We start from the raw sequence: 20,050 nt of genomic DNA on the forward strand, positions 1-20,050 counted from the left end.
TCAGGGGTGAGTGGTCTGATAATATTCTAGCTTTATATTCTGTTTTTCTTACTCTGTCTTGCATACGAGCTGATAACAGGAATAGGTCTATTCTTGAGTACGTTTTATGTTTACCCGAATAATATGAATATTCCTTTTCCTTTGGGTGTTGTTTCCTCCATATATCCAAAAGTTGCATTTCTTGCATCGATTTAATTATAAATTTGGTTACTTTGTTCTTTCTGTTAATTTTTTTCCCAGTTTTATCCATGTTTGAATCCAAATTAAGGTTGAAATCCCCTCCTATTAGTATGTTCCCTTGCGTGTCTGCTATCTTCAAAAAAATATCTTGCCTAAATTTTTGATCTTCTTCGTTAGGTGAATATACATTGAGTAAATTCATGGATGGCTTTTTGAAGCAAGTGGGAACTTCTATTGTGGCAAGAGGCTGAAAATGTCTGCAAGCCTCCAGCAACACAGGTTTTAAGGATGCGGCTGGGTACTCTGTCTGGCCTGGATGCTTTTCAAGCAGTTACCCTTCTGAAAGTTCTGTTCATGCCAGCCTTAGAAACTGGGAGCACAGAGTCACCAGGGGTTATGGGCGCTCGTGAGGGTGCATCATTATTTTTCCTTCTGAAGCAAGCGTAGAAGGCATTGAGCTTATCTGTGATTTGCTGAGTTCTCCAGCACTTTTCTGAACAAATTTAAATGGCACAGGCTTAAGGTGAGAAGAAGGAAGATTTTAAAAAATACCTGAGGAGCAACTTTTTGCCATACAGAGGAAGGTTGGACATATGGAACAAGAGGGTAGAGGAAGCTGTAGAGGTAGGAACCCTTATGACAGTTAAAGGGACACTTGGACAGGTGCATTGACAGAAATGTGTTTGACTTGTATGGCTCCAGTGCATCCACATAGGACTAGCTCAGATGGGCAACATGGTCGGCATGGATGAATTAGGGATGAAGGGCCTGTTTCCATGTTCTAATTTAGTGGTTTCACTTAAACAACTGTCATTCCACACTTTGGCTTCTTACAACTGCTTATATCATGCACTAAACTTAGTGTAGTTTAATTGGTCTGAAATGGAAAGTTCAAATTTGCATCGATCTTCTGTCATAGAACTTAAACTGTATATTCCTTCATGTGAAATTATGAGCGGAGGTTGGTACCTTTGCCCTTGAGACAGTTCGACATGGAATCAGATCATGAGTGTTTTAATTACTTCATGACATTCCTACACAGGCCGTAACATTTCATCTTGTTGTTTATCCAGAATATATGCCTTCACAAGATAAAGCAACAGTAGTAGGCCATTCGGCCCATAGAGTCTGTTCCACTACTTCACCCTGAGCTAAATAGTTCTCACATTTAGTTTCAATTTACAGCCTTTTCCCCATATCATTTGATACCCTGATTAATTAGATACCTACCAATCTTCTCCTTAAACCCCCCCGCCCACCCCCACCATGATCGGGCCTCCACAGCTGTATGTGTCAATGAGTTCCACAAATCCACGACCCTCTCGCTAAAGAAATTTCTCCTCATCTCTGTTTTAAATGGTACTTTTTAAATTCTAAGATTTTGCCCTCTTGTCCTGGATTCACCCAAGGGAAACATCTTATTCATATCTACTCTGTCCAATCCCTTCATCATTCAAAATGTTTCAATGAGATCCCCTCTCGTTATTCTATACTCTAATGTATACAGTCCAAGAGCCAATAAACATTTCTCATGTTAGCCCTTGCATTCCAGGAATCATCCTGCACAAATCTTCTCTGTACTCCTTCCAACATCATTACATCCCTTCGAAGTTAAAGGGCCCAAAACTGCACAGTACTCCAAATGAGGCCTCACCAGTGCCCCATACAGACTCATCAACACCTCTTTACACTATTCCTCTTGAAATGAATGCCAACATAGCATTCGGTTTCTTTACTGCCGATCCAACCTGATGGTTAACCTTTTGGTTATCCTGCATGAGGACCCTCAAGATCCTTTGCACTTCTGAATTTTAATTTTTTTTCCCCATCCAAATAATAATTTGCCTGTTTATTTCCTCTTCCAAAATGTACAACCATATATTTCTCAACAATGTATCTCATCTGCCATTTCTTTACCCATTCTCCTAAACTGTCCAAGTCTCTCTGCAGTCTTTCGGTTTCTTCAACATTTCCTACTCCAACACCTATCTTGGTGTCATCTGCAAACTTAGCCTTAAAACCATTCAATCCATAATCCAAATCATCAATATACATTATAAAAAGAAGTGGCCCCAACACCGACCCCTGCAGAACTAGTAACTGGCAACCAACCAGAACAGGATCCCTTTATTCCTACCCTTTGCTTTCTGCCTATCAGCCAATGCTCCACCCAATCTAATATCTTTCCTGTAATTCCATGGGTTCTTATCTTATTAATCAGTCTCTTAGGCAGCCCCTTACTGAAAGCCTTTTGAAAATCCAAATACACAACATCCACATTCTCTCCCTTGTCCATCCTACTTGAGATTACCTCAAAAATTTCCAATAGGTTGGTTAGGCAGGATCTTCCCTTCATGAAACAATGCTGGCTTCGACTCGTGTCATGCACCTCAAGGTATTTCGTTACTTCGTCGTTGAGGATTGACTCAAATAACTTTCCAACCACTGATGACTAATAGGCCTATAATTTCCTTTCTTCTGCCTCCCTCCTTTCTTAAAGAGTGAAACTACATTTGCGACCTTCCAATCCTCCAGAACCATGCCAGAGTCTAATGATTTCTGGAAAATAATTTCCAATGTCTTCACAATCTCCAAAGCTACCTCCTTGTGAACCCATGGGTGCACCCCATTCAATCCGGGAGACTTATCTATCTTTAGTCCATTTAGCTTACTAAGCACTATCTCTCCAGTAATCCTGACTGTACTTAATTCTATTCCCTGAGACTTCTATCAGGTATATTGCTATGGTCTTCCTCAGTGAAGACAGGTGCAAAATACTCATTTAGTTGCTCGGTGTTCTCTTTGTTACCCATTATAATTTCTCCAGCATCATTTTCAATGAGTCCTATATCTACCTGTCTCTCTCTTTCACTCTTCATATATTTAAAAAAACTCAGTATCCCCCTTTGCATGTTATTTGTAAATTTCCTTTCATAATTTACCTTTTCTTTCCTAATGATTTTCTTTGTCTCTTTTTGTAAGTTTTTGTTTCCCAGTTTTTCCACTAATTTTTGCTTCCTTGTATGCCCTCCCTTTTGCTTTTATTTATTTATTTTATTATCTTATTTTAGCCTTAACCTCTCTTGTTTGTCTGGAGGAAACTAGCCTTTCTGATCTGGCTTTGATGTAATGGCAGATGTGCAAAAGAGCAAGCACACTCTTTGGAATTTTCTACCAGGACTTCATTGTTCTTGGCAACATAACTTGCTGCATTTTTCCATTCATTACTTTATTTTTTTTTTTAAATATATCTATCCTGCACTTTCTTTATTTCTTGTAGAAATATCATCCAAATTTGAAAATGAACTAAATCGTACTACTTCCTAAGGGTTCCATTATCTTTAATTCCCTATAACTTCAGGTTCATTACACATCGCCCAATCTAAAACTGCGTTCAAACTATTTCCTGTCTGGATGAGAGGAAATTTACTGCATCTGAAGAAAATTCAAACAACATCTACCAAATGGTCATTTTCTCCTTTGCTTTTCTTTCTCTTATTGTCAAGGATGTAGTGCAATGCACTTCCACGTATTAACATGCAGCAAGTCGTGTTGCCAAGAACAATGAACTCCTTGTTCAAAATTCCAAAGAATGTGCTTGCTCTATTCCACATCTGCTACTACACCAGGAGTCAGGTCAAAAAGGCTAGAGTTTTCTCCTGGGGTGTGTGCATATAGACACAAAATGTGTTTACTTTTGTTTACCCTGGAAAGGCACACAAAAGGTGCCACTCATCCAGCAACACAGGAGATTGCCTCATATTTCAGCATCTGCAAAAAACAACATTTGGAGAAACTCAATGGATCAAGCAGCAACTATAGGGGGAAAGCAACTGATGTAGGGACTCGACCTCAAATGTCAACAATTCCATTTGCACCACAGATGCTACCTCCTGAATTGTTCCAGAAGTTCGCATTTTGCTATAAAGGTCCACTTGGTTCTGAAGCAAGTTACAAAAGCAACAAAGGTGAATATCAGTCACGAAGATTAAGCTCCTAATCTTGTTACCTGAGAATCTGTGCCAGCTGCATAGCTGTGAACCAGTTTCCTGGGATGTGGTGGTAGTCTTGTGTAAGCATCACTACACAATACTGAATCAGGTCATAGTCATAAATATCCTCCTTCAACTTCTTTAACTCTTTGCTTCCTAAAGGAGGTCTTTTCAAGATCTCTAAAGTAGATAATAAGGTAAAGAGTAATGGATTAATGCTACACCACAGACAAAATCTCAAATTTTAAAGTACTAGAAAATTTATTAATATAATTATGCAGCCAAGTAGGGAACAATTTTCAATTTTGAGATTTAACCAAAAAAATCTGCCATTTTAAATTTAATTTAGACATACAGCATTGTAACAGACACTTCTGGCGGCTGTCTTTCTGTCACTTTAGCATAGGAGATAGAGGTGGAATTTCAGAGCTCTGAATTAATAGGGAATGGCATGGAGGCAAAAATAAAATAAAAAGGGACCAGCAAGAAGACCAAAAGGAAAGAGCAGAGAGGCAGCACGGTTGGCGTAGCAGTTAGCACAATGCCTTTACAGTGCCAGTGATCGGGACTGGAGTTAAAATTCTGTGCTAAGGAGTTTGTATGTTCTCCCTGTGTCTGCATGGGTTTCCCCTAGAGGCTCTAGTTTCCTCCCATTCTTTGAAACATACGTGGGGGGGGGGTGGTGGTGTAGGTTTAGGTGTAAATTGGGTGGCATGGACTTGTGCTATGTGGCTAAATTTACTTTTAAATTTAATTACATTTAAATTTGAAATTTAAAGTTATAATGAAGAGATACAACTGCATAAAAACAAGATAGTTTGACTTTGGACACGTGAGCCCTAAGGACTACTTTAAATTGTAAGAGAGAGTGGCGGGCACATAAAGAAGAGGTATTAACCAATTTGAAATGACATTCCAAGTTTCTTCAGGCTTTAAAAAAAAATTTTATCTGAGGGAGCCTCTCTTATTCTCAACAATATATCATAAATATTAGATAATGAAAGGTTGTAAATTAAATATTGCATCAATTAAATTCTTATCAGTCCTCTTACGAAATGTATGCAATTGAGATCGTAAAAAATCTCTAATCTGTAGATAATGAAAAAAAATGAGTATTTGGCAGACCGTATTTAACTGAAAGTTGTTCAAAGGAAGCGACTTTCCTCGACAAATAAATCTTTAAATCATTATATCAATCTATATCATTCTTTAAAAGTTTAAAATTGGTGTGTCTTGCGGTTAGTTTGCCAATCATGCAATACTCAATCTTAAACAACCGGCATCTACCAATCCAGGATACCGGGGGATTTTACTGTTCTTAGATCATGGACATGAAATTTTTGTATTTTTTACCTTTTTTTTGCTGGTTGCTTAATCCTCCCTGAATACTGTATTTCAAAGCATTCTTCATTCGCTTTGAACAGATATTAAAAGACCCATCACATTCCAGTCACACTTTCTCCCCCACTTCTGTCAGGTACAAGATTCATGTTTGAAAACAGGAACCACCAGATTCATGGATCGTTTCTACCAAGCTATTATCAGACGATTAAACAGATCTCTCATTAGTAAAATTCTGTCCCTGCACAGAACTTTTTCTCTGCTACTCAATTTGCTGCACTTATGTTTTATTTTGCACCACTTGCTGAACTTCTGAATTTCACACAGAATTTTGTTCTGTATCTCAGTATATGTGACAGTAAACAAAAAGTATACAATTGGAAAAAAAAATACAGGATATGAAAGGATCAGATGAAAAGGTAAATGCAAAGTGAATTGGCCATAAATACCTTCGTGGACCATAGCCTTTTTGTGCAGCAAATTTTTCATGATTATAGAACACTGCTGAGTTAAGGATGCAGAAAAATCAGCAAGCTTTTGCTCTGCCATCTTAATTTCAGTGATCATTATAGATAGGGGTGAAAAAGATGGCACTTGATTATCAAAATACCACCATGGTTGAAACATGATGAAAAATGAAAATTCACAAAATACATAGCAGGTGAAGCAGGATTGTGGAGAGAGAATCAGTGTTGAAGTTTTGAATCTATGTTATTCTATCAGAGTTCTGAACAGAGATCATTGATCTGAAATATTATGTTTGGATGACATAATAAAACACAGAAACAAAGACTGCACAGTATTCCAGTTGGAATTAGGTCAGAATGAAGGAAGTAAAAAGGACATAAGAGTATGAGTGGATCCTTGATTTGATATTTTTTCTTTTTACCTTTTAGCTTTAGTAGCAATATAGGGATCTTATCATCCGGGCATTCTGTAACTTCAGCTGCCAAGTTAAACACTTCCATGTTCACTTCTGAATCTCGATCCAGAGTGGCCTTGGCTGCATCTCTGACCACAAAACACAAAAAGGCACTTTTAGAAATTCAACTAGGGAGAATGAGAGATCATTTCATTTAGCACCTGTCTTTTTCCACAGCAAGGACCTCCCCAGGAGCCAACCACTTTAATTCCACGCACTAGACTGACCATTCTGTCCATGGCCTCATGCATTGCCAAATTGGAGAATTTTGGCAGTCTCCAACCAAACAGCACTAATACTGACCTCCAATTTCTGAAGCTCCCTTCTCCCATCTCTCCAGGCCATTTCAGACCAAAAGTTGGGATGTAAAGGCGGAGAAACTCTGCCAAAATGTTTAATGGCCTCCCTCTCTGAATGTGTGGAGGCAGTCTCCGAGCCACATAATCCAACCCCTCTCTGAGGGGGATAATCTCTGCAGAGCAGCCCTCCGCCAATTGATCTGAATTGGCAGTTGTGCAAGGTGGCTGTTTGGGGGCAGGCTGATGATGCCGTCAGCCTGCGACCCATCTCCCCACTGACCCCCCTCCCTCCAAGTCAGGGGTAGTGGGGAGCCCTCGGGGCAGTGGGGACTGGCGGGGCAGTGGGGACTATGGGGCGGCCGGTGCGGGCTGGGACAGCCACACCTGGCCACTTTGGCCTTCGTGGCCGCTCTCTGCGGTTCAAAATGTAGCAGAGCAATGGTTTTCTTCCCTACCCATAATCCCCCACAGCTGGAACTGTTCTGGGACCCATGGAGCGATTTCAGCTGCATGGGGGATTATGGGTAGGGAAGACGTCCATTGCTCTGCCGCATATTGATGATGGGTGGCATACGACACCAGTTGGCCTACCTCCACGGAGATCCGGAGGGTGCTACGAAGCGCCTCTCCTTTGAATGGGACACTGGAGCAGCCTTTTTGGGCTGCAGTCTGAATGGTAAGTTCCAGATTTTCGATCCGCCCTGTAGCCAGTCTTCAGGTGGAGGCCCAAACTGAGAAAAGGCTACTCCTTTTTTCCTTCAGCTCCCTAACCCCTTCTCATCCTTCTTCTCTTCCTCTTAATTTCTCAGCTTCTTTCTAGTCCACCCTCCCACCTACATTCTCATGTCCTCTTGCTTGTCAGCCTATGCTCCTCCTTCTTCCCCCACCTCTCCCATCTCTTTTTATTCAGGCATTAATAGAGAGATAGTGAGATGGGTTCAGAGGTGGCTGGAAGATAGACAGCAGAGAGTCATGGTGGACAACTGTGTCAGGATGGAAGCCTGTGATGAGCAGTGTGCCTCAGGGATCGGTATTGGGTCCCCTGTTGTTTATAATTTATATTAATGCTTTGGAGGAGGGGGTGGTTAACTGGGAAAGCAAATATGCAGACGATACGAAAATAGGGGGAGAGGTGGATAGTGAGGAAGGTTTTCTTGGATTACAGAAGGATTTGGTTTGTTTGGAGAAGTGGGCTGAAAGATGGCAGATGGAATTTAATGTAGACAAGTGCAATGTGCTGCATTTCGGAAAAAATAACTAGAATAGGACTTATGTGGTTAAGGGGAGGGCATTGCGGAATGCAGAGGAACAGAGGGATCATGGGGTTATGGTACCGAGTTCCTTGAAGGTGGATTCCCCTGTAGACAGGGTGGTTAAGAAGGCATATGGTTTTCATAAATCGTAGTGTAGATTATAGGAGCTGGGAAGTGATGCTGCAACTGTTTAAGGCATTGGTGAGGCCAGGTTTGGAGAATTGTGTTCAGTTCTTGTCTCCAAATTCTAGGAAGGATATAGATAAGGTGGAGAGGGTGCAGGGAAGATTTATAAGGATCTTGCCTGGCTTACAACATCTAGAGTACAGAGAAAGATTAAGGAGACTAAGACTTTATTCATTGGAACATAGACAGTTGAGAGGGGATTTGATAGAGGTATTTAAAATTATAAAGGGAATAGAGAGACTAGACGCAAGTAGAATGGTAGCTGCTCTTTCCCCTGAGGACAGGGGATGTTGGAACAAGAGGGCATAAGTTAAGGGTAAGGGGGCAAAACTTTAGAAAAAATGCTAGAGGATGCTTCTTCACTCAGAGAGTAGTAGCAGAATGGAATGATCTTCCAGAGGAGATAGTTGCAGCAGGGTCCTTTCTATCATTTAAGAGAAGGTTGGATGTGAACATGGCTATGAGGGGGTTGGAGGGTTATGGGCAGAGAAGGGAGGGGGGAGCTGGTGGAGTTGTTCAGGTGAACCGGCGCAGACTCGTTGGGCCAATATGGCCTGTTTCCCCACTGTAAACTGTTATATGGTTATATACCTGTTTTTAAAAAATCTTGACAAAGGACTCAGGCCCAAAGCATTGACTGCCTATTACTCCCTGCATGACCTGCTTGCCTTCAGCAAGCGGCCCGAGGAGCTGGTCTCAGATTAAGTAAATGCCATCCCTATAATAAACAGCAATTCCTGTATAGCTGCAGCACAAAGTATGATGCAACATTGTCTTGTTAAGACGCCAGCAGAACAATTCCAACCCTTGACCATCCTTTTAAAAAAAAGTCCATTTTTCAAGAGTTAAAAGAATGAAGTCTTCAAAAACATTCAACTAAACATAATTATTCAAAAATCACTCAACTATTTTCTCTCAAACCATTGAAAAGAAAGGACTACATTTACATTTTTCCTGGACCCTACAGGTGCACCCTGGGAATTCCTTTTTCAACTTGGAATCTCAAACGGTGTAGCGTGTTGTGAGCGACTGCAGCGAAGAGGCTGAGACAATAGGCGGTGAGCTTTGGTATCACAACTGCTTTAATTTGAATCTCGCGCTGCAGCCTTTAAGCCTTATTTCGTTCCGTCCCAACGTCCCGAAGCTTGCCCCTCGATGACGCAAGTACATATGCGACCTTCTAGTCTGGACCGGAAGAGACGGTCCCACGATGCCATCCTTGCCGCGACTGCCCCAGCGACTGCACGTGACAAGTGGGGCTGGATCGCCACTACGAGGATGTGCGACGCCTCACGGAAGCATTTTTGCAGAAAAGCTACAAGTTCAGAACTGCGTTTTCCAGCAACTTGTAGCTTTCAGAGCAAGAATCTTCCAGGTCAGTTAGAATATTGCTCTTGTGATGCAGCCAGGAGGGAAAAAGAGTCTGTATATCTATTTCCTTGACTTGGTTTTCACCCCCACCCCCCCACCCCAGAACAGATTGGTGAAAAATGACATTGGCATTATCGTGGACACAAGTTTCTGGCTGTCATTTCTGTTGAGAAGCAAGGGTGCTGTGCTTTTCTTAAAAAAAAAGATGCTGTCATTTGGATCAGACATTTGTCCGACACAATTTAACAAGGAGGTCCTGAAGTTGTTGACAGTGATTCAGCATTCCTCCGGAGTTTGTTTCCTTGTAGCCACCCCAAATGGAATTCAGAGTTCAAAGTAGTGTACTGCAAAATAACCTGATAATCTAATGCTTTTGCAGCACAATATCACATTTTAAAAACTTCTGATAAAAGTACAGGATCAACCCTGTTCAAAAGTTCAGAAATGTACATCATTCAGATCATTACCTTTGTTCAGGGCCTTTCCAGCAGCTATCAGGTTCTTAGACCTCCACTTACTTCACTGTCCCACCAAAGCCTATCGTCCCACATCAGCCACCTCAGATATTAGAAGAGTACAGCACTGAACAAGCCCTCAAGCCCACAATGGTTATGATCTATAGAAACCTACGCCACAATCAATCTAACTCTTCCCTCCCCCACACCCCTTAACCACCTATTTATGTTACATACACATTCCAGGCTAAAGACCATTTCAGTAAGGATTATTTAGATTGTAGAGAGATAACTAAATTTAAATGGTCTGATAAGATTAAATATTTAGGAGTTATAGTTAATAAAGAATATCAGGACCTATATTTTGAATTATATACCTTTGTTGAACAAGATTAAAATTGATTTACAGAAATGGAAATATTTGCCATTAACTTTAATTGGGAGAGTAAATTGTATAAAAATGAATATTTATCCTCGTATACAATATCTTTTTCAATCAAAGAATTTTTTTAAAGAATTAAATAAAGTAATTTGATTATTTTTATGGAAGGGTAAATTATCTAGGGTTTCTATGCATAAATTAACGTGGTGATATGAATGGGGAGGACTCCAGTTACCACATTTTCAAAATTATTATGAAGCGGCACAGTTGAAATTCATTAATAGGTTGTTTGATGTTCAATCACCTGTCTGGGCTAAAGTTGAATTGGATCAAATTTTTGAAAAATAAATGAGTCAATTTATCTATAAATGGAATCCCTTATTGTTACAAAAATATAAATTACCAGTATTAAGACATATACTGGATATCTGGTATAAGCAGGATCAACTTATAGGTTCTAAAGGGAAAATTTTGATTAAATCACCGTTGTATCAGAATAACTAATTATGTTTTCTTTAAATAATCCTTATTTGAAAAATTGGAAACTGAAAGGAATTAGTTTTATACAAGATTGTTTTCAGGTGGGTAAATTTTCTACATTTGATAGATTACAAGAGAAATTTGGTATTTCTGCAAATTCTATTCTTGAGGTACTCGAGATGGCAGAGGTCGACAGCATCGAGTCCACGCTGCTGAAGATCCAGCTGCGCTGGATGGGTCACGTCTCCAGAATGGAGGACCATCGCCTTCCCAAGATCGTATTATATGGCGAGCTCTCCACTGGCCACCGTGACAGAGGTGCACCAAAGAAAAGGTACAAGGACTGCCTAAAGAAATCTCTTGGTGCCTGCCACATTGACCACCGCCAGTGGGCTGATAACGCCTCAAACCGTGCATCTTGGCGCCTCACAGTTTGGCGGGCAGCAGCCTCCTTTGAAGAAGACCGCAGAGCCCACCTCACTGACAAAAGGCAAAGGAGGAAAAACCCAACACCCAACCCCAACCAACCAATTTTCCCTTGCAACCGCTGCAATCGTGTCTGCCTGTCCCGCATCGGACTGGTCAGCCACAAACGAGCCTGCAGGTGACGTGGACTTTTTACCCCCTCCATAAATCTTCGTCCGCGAAGCCAAGCCAAAGAGATTCTTGCTTATTATCAAGTTCGAGATTTTTTGCGAACACAATTTGGTAAGGATTTAATTTTACCAAGTCAATCTAAGTTTGAGATTTTAATGGTTGACAAGGAAATGAAAGGATTTATATCGGATATGTATAGATTGTTGCAAGAAAAGATGAATAAATTTGGGCTATATAGGACAAAAGAGAAATGGAAGAAAGATTTAGATATTGAATTGTCTTGGGAGGAATGGTCAAATATGTGTATTGATAGTGTAACAAAATTAATTAATGTGAGATATAGTATGGTTAATTATAATTTTATTCATCAATTATATCTGACTCCTGAGAAGTTGAAAAAATTTAGATTTAGTCCAACAGATTTGTGTTTTAGATATGGAGAAAAGACAGGTACCTTTATGCATTGTGTATGGACATGTAAGAAAGTTAAAATTTTTTTGGGAAAAAGTTATTAAATTTTTGAGAGATTTACAATTAATTTGCAAAGGGATCCAATTATGCGTTTATTGGGTTACATGAATGCAGTTACTTTGGGATTTGCTGATAAGCCAAAATTGGCATTTTTGCAGTTAGGGTTAACAGTTGCAAGAAAATGCATAGCGACAACTTGGAAAAATGATGTGGAATTGAATATACAACGACAGCATAATGAACTGCAATCGTGTTTATATTTGGAAAAAGTAACTTATATTTTGCGAAGTGATTATTTTTTTTGTTAAAATGTGGAGTTTATATTTAGATTGTATGGCTATTGATCTTAAGTAAAAGTTATGAAAAGAGTTGGCATGTTGATTAATTAATTCTAAATGTATAATTTTTTTAAGGCTTCGAGGAGTAGGGGAGGAAGTTAAGAGGGAGGGGGGGTGGGGGGATATTACCATCATTTTTTAATAATTTTTTTTCTTTTTTATATATCTGTATTTGAATCTTGTATTTTCTTTTTCTGTAATATTTTGCAAAATTCTTAAATAAAATTTTCAAAAAAAAAGATTGCCCAGAAGTTGAGATGTAAAGGCAGAGAAACTCTGCCAAAACACATAATCACCTACCTTTCTGAATGTGCAGAGGGACATATTCCAACCCTTCTCCGAGAGGGATAATCTCCACAGCATAGCCCTCCACTGATCGATCTGAATGTACAGCCGCACTAAGCAGTTGTTTAGGGACGGGCTGACGATGCCATCTCCTCACTCATCCCTCTCCCTCCAAGTCAGGGGCGGCGGGGTAGTGGGAGCTGTCAGGAGTAGTTGGGCAGTGGGGGCAGGTGGGGCAGCGGGAGCTGTTAGCGGGGGCCAGTGGGAGCAGTCCGGGGCAGATTTGGAGCCACCAGCGGGGGCCAACAAGGGGAAGCCAGTGTAGGCTGGGACAGCCACACACCAGGACACCTTGGCCTTCGGGGCCACTCTCTGTGGCTCAAAACGCAGCAGAGCAATGGCCATCTTCCCTACCCATAACCCTCCACACAGCTGGAACTGTTTTGGGAACCATCAAGTGGTTCCAGCTGCCTGGAGGATTATGGGTAGGGAAGACAGCCATTGCTCTACCACGAATCTATGACTGTTGGCACTATGGCACCAGTTGCCCCGCCTCCATTAGATCCAAGGGGCACTATGAGGCACCCCTGGATGTGAATGGGATGCTGGAGCAGCTTTTTAGGGCTGCTGTCTGAAAGGCAAGTTCCTATTTTTCCATCCACTCCGTAGCCAGTTTCAAGATGGAGATCCGACGTGAAATGGCCTTATGAGTCTTATAAATGGCTCTATTGTATCAGCCTCAACCACAACCCATGGCAGTGCATTCCAGGCACCCAAAAAAATGAACACGTTTGACATCTCTGCTAAACTTTCCTCCACTCACCTGAAACAGATGTGCTCTTGATTAGCCATCGTCACTGAGAAAAGGTGGTAGCTGTCCATTATGCTCCTCATAGTATTATGCACCTCTATTAAATCATGTCTTTGCTTCAGAGCAAACTCCTAGCCTGATCAACCTTTCCTCACAAGACATGTTGTCTAATCCAGGCAGCATTCTGGTAAATCTCCTCCACACCATTGCTGAAGCTTCCCCATCCTTCATAATAAGGTGACCTGACCTGAAGACAATACTGTAAGTATGATCTTAGTATTTTTATAAAGCTGCAACATTACCTTGTGACTCTTAATCTTAATCCCCCGACGAATGAATGCCAACACACCATACACCTTCTTAACCATACTATCATCTAGTGCAGCAACTTGTAAGGATCAATGGTCTTGGACCCCATGATCCTTCTGTTCCTCCACACTGATAAGAATAATGCTATGAACCTTTTATTCCACCTTCAGGTTTAACCTTCCAAAGTGTGTCACATTCACATTTTTCTTGACTGAACTCCACTTGCCACTTCTCCACGCAACTCTGCATCTTTTATCTATATCCCTCTGTAGCCTACCACAACCCTCTGCACTAGCCACAACACCTCTAACCTTTGTGCAGTGCAGCCTCCGTATTTCTGCTCATGAAGTCTTCTGCGGACAGTAGTCATCGATACCTTCACACCTGCCTCCTGGTTTCTGATCTTTCAGACCGATTTGGGGATTTTTCTTCATCACGATGAGAATTCTGTCATCAGCCGCGGAGGTCTTCCTTGGAATACCAATCCCTTTGCAACTACTTCCACTTCTGGAACATGATGTTCCAAAACGGTTCATTTTGGTAATCCTGAGGTTTGGGCAATGTCTCCTACTGCTTTATTCATGTTTTTCAGCCTCATAACAGCTTCTTTGACATTCATTGGCCCAGTTCTGGTCCTCGTGTAGAAAATGGCCACCCCAGATTCCAAAGGTGATCAAAAGCTTGGAAGCCAGCCCAGCTCTCTTATACCCTGCCCCAAATGAAGCAATTAAACCTATTGTAAGGGATACTGGAATGTGAGGAGTCAAGCAAGTGCTCATTAGAAATGAAGTATTATGGGTTAACTTAAGGTGAAGGGATGCTGGAATGTGAGGAGTCAAGCAAGTGCTCATTAAAAATGAAGTATTATGGGTTAAATCAGGGTGAAGGGATGCTGGAATGGGAGGAAGGGTCATAAAAGTATAATAAAATAAGGATCTTCAAAACAGGATAACAAGTAGATAGCTTTAGCAAGTCTTGGGGATTGATTAATGAGTAAAGAACAAGGACATGATATTTCCTGGCTAACAAGTTTGCAGGAAGGCACATAAACTGATAAGAAGTTAGAATCCACGTGGGCAGAATTATCTAATGCTAAACCAATCCAGGAGGCAGAAGAATGTTAGGGGGAAGGTATCTCTGTACTGAAATTAAATGCATAAAAGATGGGTCAGCCTCAGTATCTGTGTGTATTCCCAGGGTAAGGGGAAGCACCCAACTTTGCACTGTTGTCTTCTTCTTTGGCTTGGCTTCGCGGACGAAGATTTATGGAGGGGGTAAATGTCCACGTCAGCTGCAGGCTCGTTTGTGGCTGACAAGTCCGATGCGGGACAGGCAGACACGGTTGCAGGGGAAAATTGATTGGTTGGGATTGGGTGTTGGGTTTTTCCTCCTTTGCCTTTTGTTAGTGAGGTGGGCTCTGCGGTCTTCTTCAAAGGAGGTTGCTGCCCGCCGAACTGTGAGGCGCCAAGATGCACGGTTTGAGGTGATATCAGCCCACTGGCGGTGGTCAATGTGGCAGGCACCAAGAGATTTCTTTAGGCAGTCCTTGTACCTTTTCTTTGGTGCACCTCTGTCACGGTGGCCAGTGGAGAGCTCGCCATATAACACAATCTTGGGAAGGCGACGGTCCTCCATTCTGGAGACGTGACCCACCCAGCGCAGCTGGATCTTCAGCAGCGTGGACTCGATGCTGTCAACCTCTGCCATCTCGAGTACTTCGACGTTAGGGATGAAAGAGCTCCAATGAATGTTGAGGATGGAGCGGAGACAACGCTGGTGGAAGCGTTCTAGGAGCCGTAGGTGACGAGAACAGACTCGCCAAGGCAAATAGCGCCTTTGGAAGACTACACAAAAGAGTCTGGAAAAACAACTGAAAAACCTCACAAAGAGCCGTCGTCATCCCCACACTCCTGTTCGGCTCCGAATCATGGGTCCTCTACCGGCACCACCTACGGCACTGTTGTAATAGTATAATAAAAGTTCTTTTTGTCTCGAGCAAATTCTGTGAAGGTACTTCTGTTTCTCACACTATCAAACACCTGCGAGACCACATGTCCCAAACGGCACGGCGCCCTGAAATGGGGGTACGACACGGTCAAACCAAGTCACCTTGAATAAAACTTGGGAGTGTGAACTTCCTGTGCGAAGTGACTGTGGAGGGCAGGGGCAGATAAAGGAAGAAAGTTATCTTCGCGGCAAACAGGAAATCTTGCCCTGAATAGGTCCGGTTTGTCCGTACGCACGCTACGCCTGGTGGCGTGGCTGCGCGCTTGGCACCGAGAACGCCGTTCCGTCAGGTTGCACTCGTCCAATCCGGTGACGATGGACAAAGCCCGGGATGAGTCCCCCTAAATGAATCTACGCTTCTCCAAATTCTGTCCCCACCTGATTTCAGCCTTGACCATTGCCAGGATTCTCCCCATGACCACATGTGCCACCCTCCAGACCTCCTGGGGCCAGGCCAAGATCATCACGAGGAGACCTCAGCCCCCTCATAGGCGGCCCGATTTTTTTTTGTGGTTGTTGTTTAACAACAACATTGGGTGTGAAGGCCCCAGGCCGGGGTCGACTGGGCCCCTCTAGGCCCGAGGGAGGTCCCACGCGGCTTCCTTTCCCCGCTCCCGCGGAGGCCTCGCCGCCAAGAAAAAAATACGCGTCCCCCCCCACCCCCGCCCCGCCCCGCCTCAAACGTCATCCGGGGCTTACCGCTTGGCTCGTCCAGCTCCCGACCCCGCGGCGCGGCGGCCCGCCATGGCCGACTAGGCCGCAGTGGCGTGGGGTAGCCATGGCAACGGTGTCCCCTGCTCCGCAGCGGCACTTTCGACACAGAGCTCCAAAGCCAGCGTTTTAATGATACATGCCCAATTAATTAATAAGCATTAGGAACTCCAGTCCCATAAATTTCCACCCTTTCAGCAAATGTAAAGATTACTTTGTTAAAAGTCGAGAAGCTGAGATAATTTCCCCACTGGTTATTGTTATAATGACCTTTTAAAACCATTAACAAAGTCCTAGTGTGAGCTTTAAGTTTTGTATTGCACTCCTGCCTTTCCCATTCAATTTGTTCTTTCTCTTGTAGCAGGCAACTTTTAAAATTATCCATTCATAACTGAATTAACCTATCTCACAATATTTTTAACTCTGTGATCGGACAAAAGGCAAAGGAGGAAAAACCCAACACCCAACCCACCAATTTTCCCCTGCCACCGCGTCTGCCTGTCCCGCATCGGACTGGTCAGCCACCAACGAGCCTGCAGCTGACGTGGACTTTTTACCCCCTCCATAAATCTTCGTCCGCGAAGCCAAGCCAAAGAAGAAGATCTGATTTAATTCCATACCTCTATCAAATCTCTCCACGCTCCACCTAATCTGTTCTCACTTCCTGAAGTCCGAGTAAACCTTCTCCGCACCCTTTCAACCATCGTTCTAAATGGTGGGGGATTCCTGTTTCTCTGCTTAAGAGTAAACTAATCTGCAAGGTGAGACGCCGAGGCCAGCGATGTTGGATCAGAACTATTGAAATCGCGTTTCAGATCTCTGAGCACACGTGCACCAAGGAAACAAGCATCAATCACGCCACACAAGTGTCAAGTATTCATCAACTCCAACAAAAGTGAACTTGGTCACCTACCCTTAATATCTAATAGGGCCGGGGCAAACAGGTCATTTGACTTGGCACTTTGATTGAGTCAAAGAGCCTGTGTTTCCTGTGCTGGATAAGTCTATTGCAGTGGTTTGTAACCTTTTTTCCACTCACATCCCACTTTAAGTATTCCCTATGCTATAAGTGCTCTGTGATTAGTTAGAGATGGGATGGGAGTGGGAAGGGAAAGTTGAGAATCATTGATTTTGACCCAATTTTTACTGAAATATTTGGCTTGAGAAAAATTGTCATTGGCCCATTTCCTTTGGAGTTCTGAAACTGTGCACATAACGAGTCAATTAGGTTTGATTAAAACAGTGGTTTTCAAACTTTTTCTTTCTACCCACATACCACCTTAAGCAATCCCTTACGATTCACACAGAACCTATGGCATTTCTCATTGATATCTTTCCTGTAATTAGGTGACTTAAAACTTCACACACTATACACCTATGACTGTGTGTCCACGCACAACTCCAATGCTAGCTACAAATTTGCCAATGACATCACGGTTGTCAATAGAATCACAAATGGCAGTGATGAAGCGGACAGGAGGAAGATAGATCAACATGTTGAGTGGTGCCACACCAACAAGTTTGCACTCAACTTTAGTAAAACCAAGATGATTGTGGACTTCAGGAGAACACGAACCAATTCTCATCGAGAGCTTTGTAGTGGAGAGGGTCAAGAACTTCAAATCTCTGTGTGTTAACATCTCCAACGATTTGTCTTGGAGCCTCCATGTTGATGCAGTCTTGAAGAAGGTTTGTCAGTGGCTATACTTTGTGAGGAATTTGAGGAGATTCGGTACATCACTGAAGTCTCTACAAAAACCTCTCTGTCTACCGTGGAGAGCATTCTGGGTGATTGCATTACTATCTGATTTGGAGATGCCAACGCATGGGACAAGATGAAAAAAAACTCGAGGGATGTTCACTCAGCCTGTGATATCAAGGGCACCAGACTACTCCATCGAGACCATTTACAAGAGGTGGTGCTTTAAGAAAACAGTTCTATTCTCAAGGACCCCCACAACTCAGTCAATGCATGCCCTCTTCACTCAGCAGAACACACTGTGATGGTAGTAAAAATGCTGGAGGAACTCAACCGGTCTTTTAATGTCCATAGCAGACAAAGAAATATTGCCGACATTTCGGGCCTGAGCCCTTCTGGGACCCAAAATGTCCGCAATATATCTTTGTCTCCTATGGATGCTGAAAGACTGGCTAAGTCCCTCCAGCATTTCAATGTGCTCTTCCCTCTGCTACCATTGAAAAAAAGGTTCAGGAGCCTAAAGACAAGCACTCAGCAGCATGTCAGCTTCTTTCCTGCTGCCATCAGATTCCCGAATGATTGACGAACCAAAGACCCTGGGGGGGTTTGACTTTTCATGCACTTTTAAAATTTATTTTGTAAGGTTGTTTATATAAATGTTTGCACTGTGAATCTGTCGCAAAACAACAAATTTTGTGACTTGTTCATGCCGATAAATTCTAATTAAATTTAAATTTAGACATACAGCACAGTAACAGGCCATTTTTGACCACGAGTCCATGCCGCCCAACTTACACCCAATTAACTTTTACTCTCATTTCGAACAGTGGAAAACCCATGCAGACATGGGTAGAACGTCCTTAAAGCAGGACAAGGACAAACGAACAGCATGGGATTCGAACCCCGGTCCCGATCACTGGTGCTGTAAAGGCATTGCGCCAACCGAGCCACCATGTTATAGATAGAGAATTTAGGTTAAAAAGGGCTTAAGTTAAAATGTGATGATTAATCATAAAAGGGGAAGCCAGAATAGACAGGGAGCTTACCATAAAAGTTCAGCTGGACAATGTTATAACAAACAGAGATCTTTCATGGTCACAAAGAGACATGTAGGAGCCAAAGATTGATAAAAGAGTGAAAAACAGAATTTAGTGTGTGCAGAGTTCGTAGTGTACGTAACTAACATGATAATTACGAATGTAAGGGTACTTAGAATGATTTTGCACAAACTAACCAATTAAAACAGTGTTAAAGAGGAGGGGAAGGACAAGCAAAAAAGGTATAAAAATCAATGCACTGTATGTATCGGGGCTTGACTTGGCGAGAAGCCAGTTGAGTCCAACTCTGCAGACTTGTAAATAAAGCTTGTCGTGTCACCAATTTTAAAGAGACTCATGTGTGAGAATTTGTACTTCTGACACACCACAATTCTGATGCTGCACGACCCGTTGGGCAAGACTGGGCGGACGCTTTGTTGAGCCCCTCGGCTCTGTCTGCCGCGAACGTGTGGATCACCCAGTGGCCACCCATTTCAATTCTCCATCCCATTGCCTTGTCGACACTGTCAGAAATAAAACTTCTCACACATGAGTCTCTTTAAAACTGATGACACGACAAGCTTTATTTACAAGTCTGCAGAGTTGGACTCAACTGGCTTCTCACCAGTTAAGCCCCGATACATACAGTGCATTGATTTTTATACCCTTGTTGTTTGCCCTTCCCCTACTTATTAATACTGTTTTAATTGGTTAGTATTGCAAAAGCATTCTAAGTACAACTGCATTTTTAATTATCACGTTCGTTACGTACGCTGCGAACTCTACATACACTAAATTCTGTTTCTCACCCTTCTTATCAATCTTTTGTCTCCTGCATGTCTCTCACTATGACCATGGAAAGATAGGTTTAAAAAAACATATCCAGCTGAACCTTTTGTCCTTGGCTGCTAGTAAGCTCCCTGT

At 42.4% G+C, this 20,050-nt stretch overlaps 1 protein-coding gene across 1 annotated transcript in view; it reads right to left on the bottom strand.

Annotated features, from left to right (window-relative positions):
- The window catches only part of LOC138762246 (IQ calmodulin-binding motif-containing protein 1-like), an 81,888-nt gene extending 65,415 nt beyond the window's left edge, over window positions 1–16,473 (bottom strand). The window contains exons 1-3 of the mRNA XM_069935910.1: window positions 16,379–16,473; window positions 6,403–6,524; window positions 4,190–4,352 (exon numbers count right to left, since the gene is read on the bottom strand). Of these exons, the coding sequence (XP_069792011.1) occupies window positions 4,190–4,352; window positions 6,403–6,524; window positions 16,379–16,425 (332 nt within the window). The 5' untranslated portion in view covers window positions 16,426–16,473. The remainder of the gene's footprint in view (window positions 1–4,189; window positions 4,353–6,402; window positions 6,525–16,378) is intronic.
- Window positions 16,474–20,050: the final 3,577 nt, after the last annotated feature.

Source organism: Narcine bancroftii, chromosome 4 (assembly GCF_036971445.1).
Source record: "Narcine bancroftii isolate sNarBan1 chromosome 4, sNarBan1.hap1, whole genome shotgun sequence".
NCBI classification, from domain to species: domain Eukaryota; kingdom Metazoa; phylum Chordata; class Chondrichthyes; order Torpediniformes; family Narcinidae; genus Narcine; species Narcine bancroftii.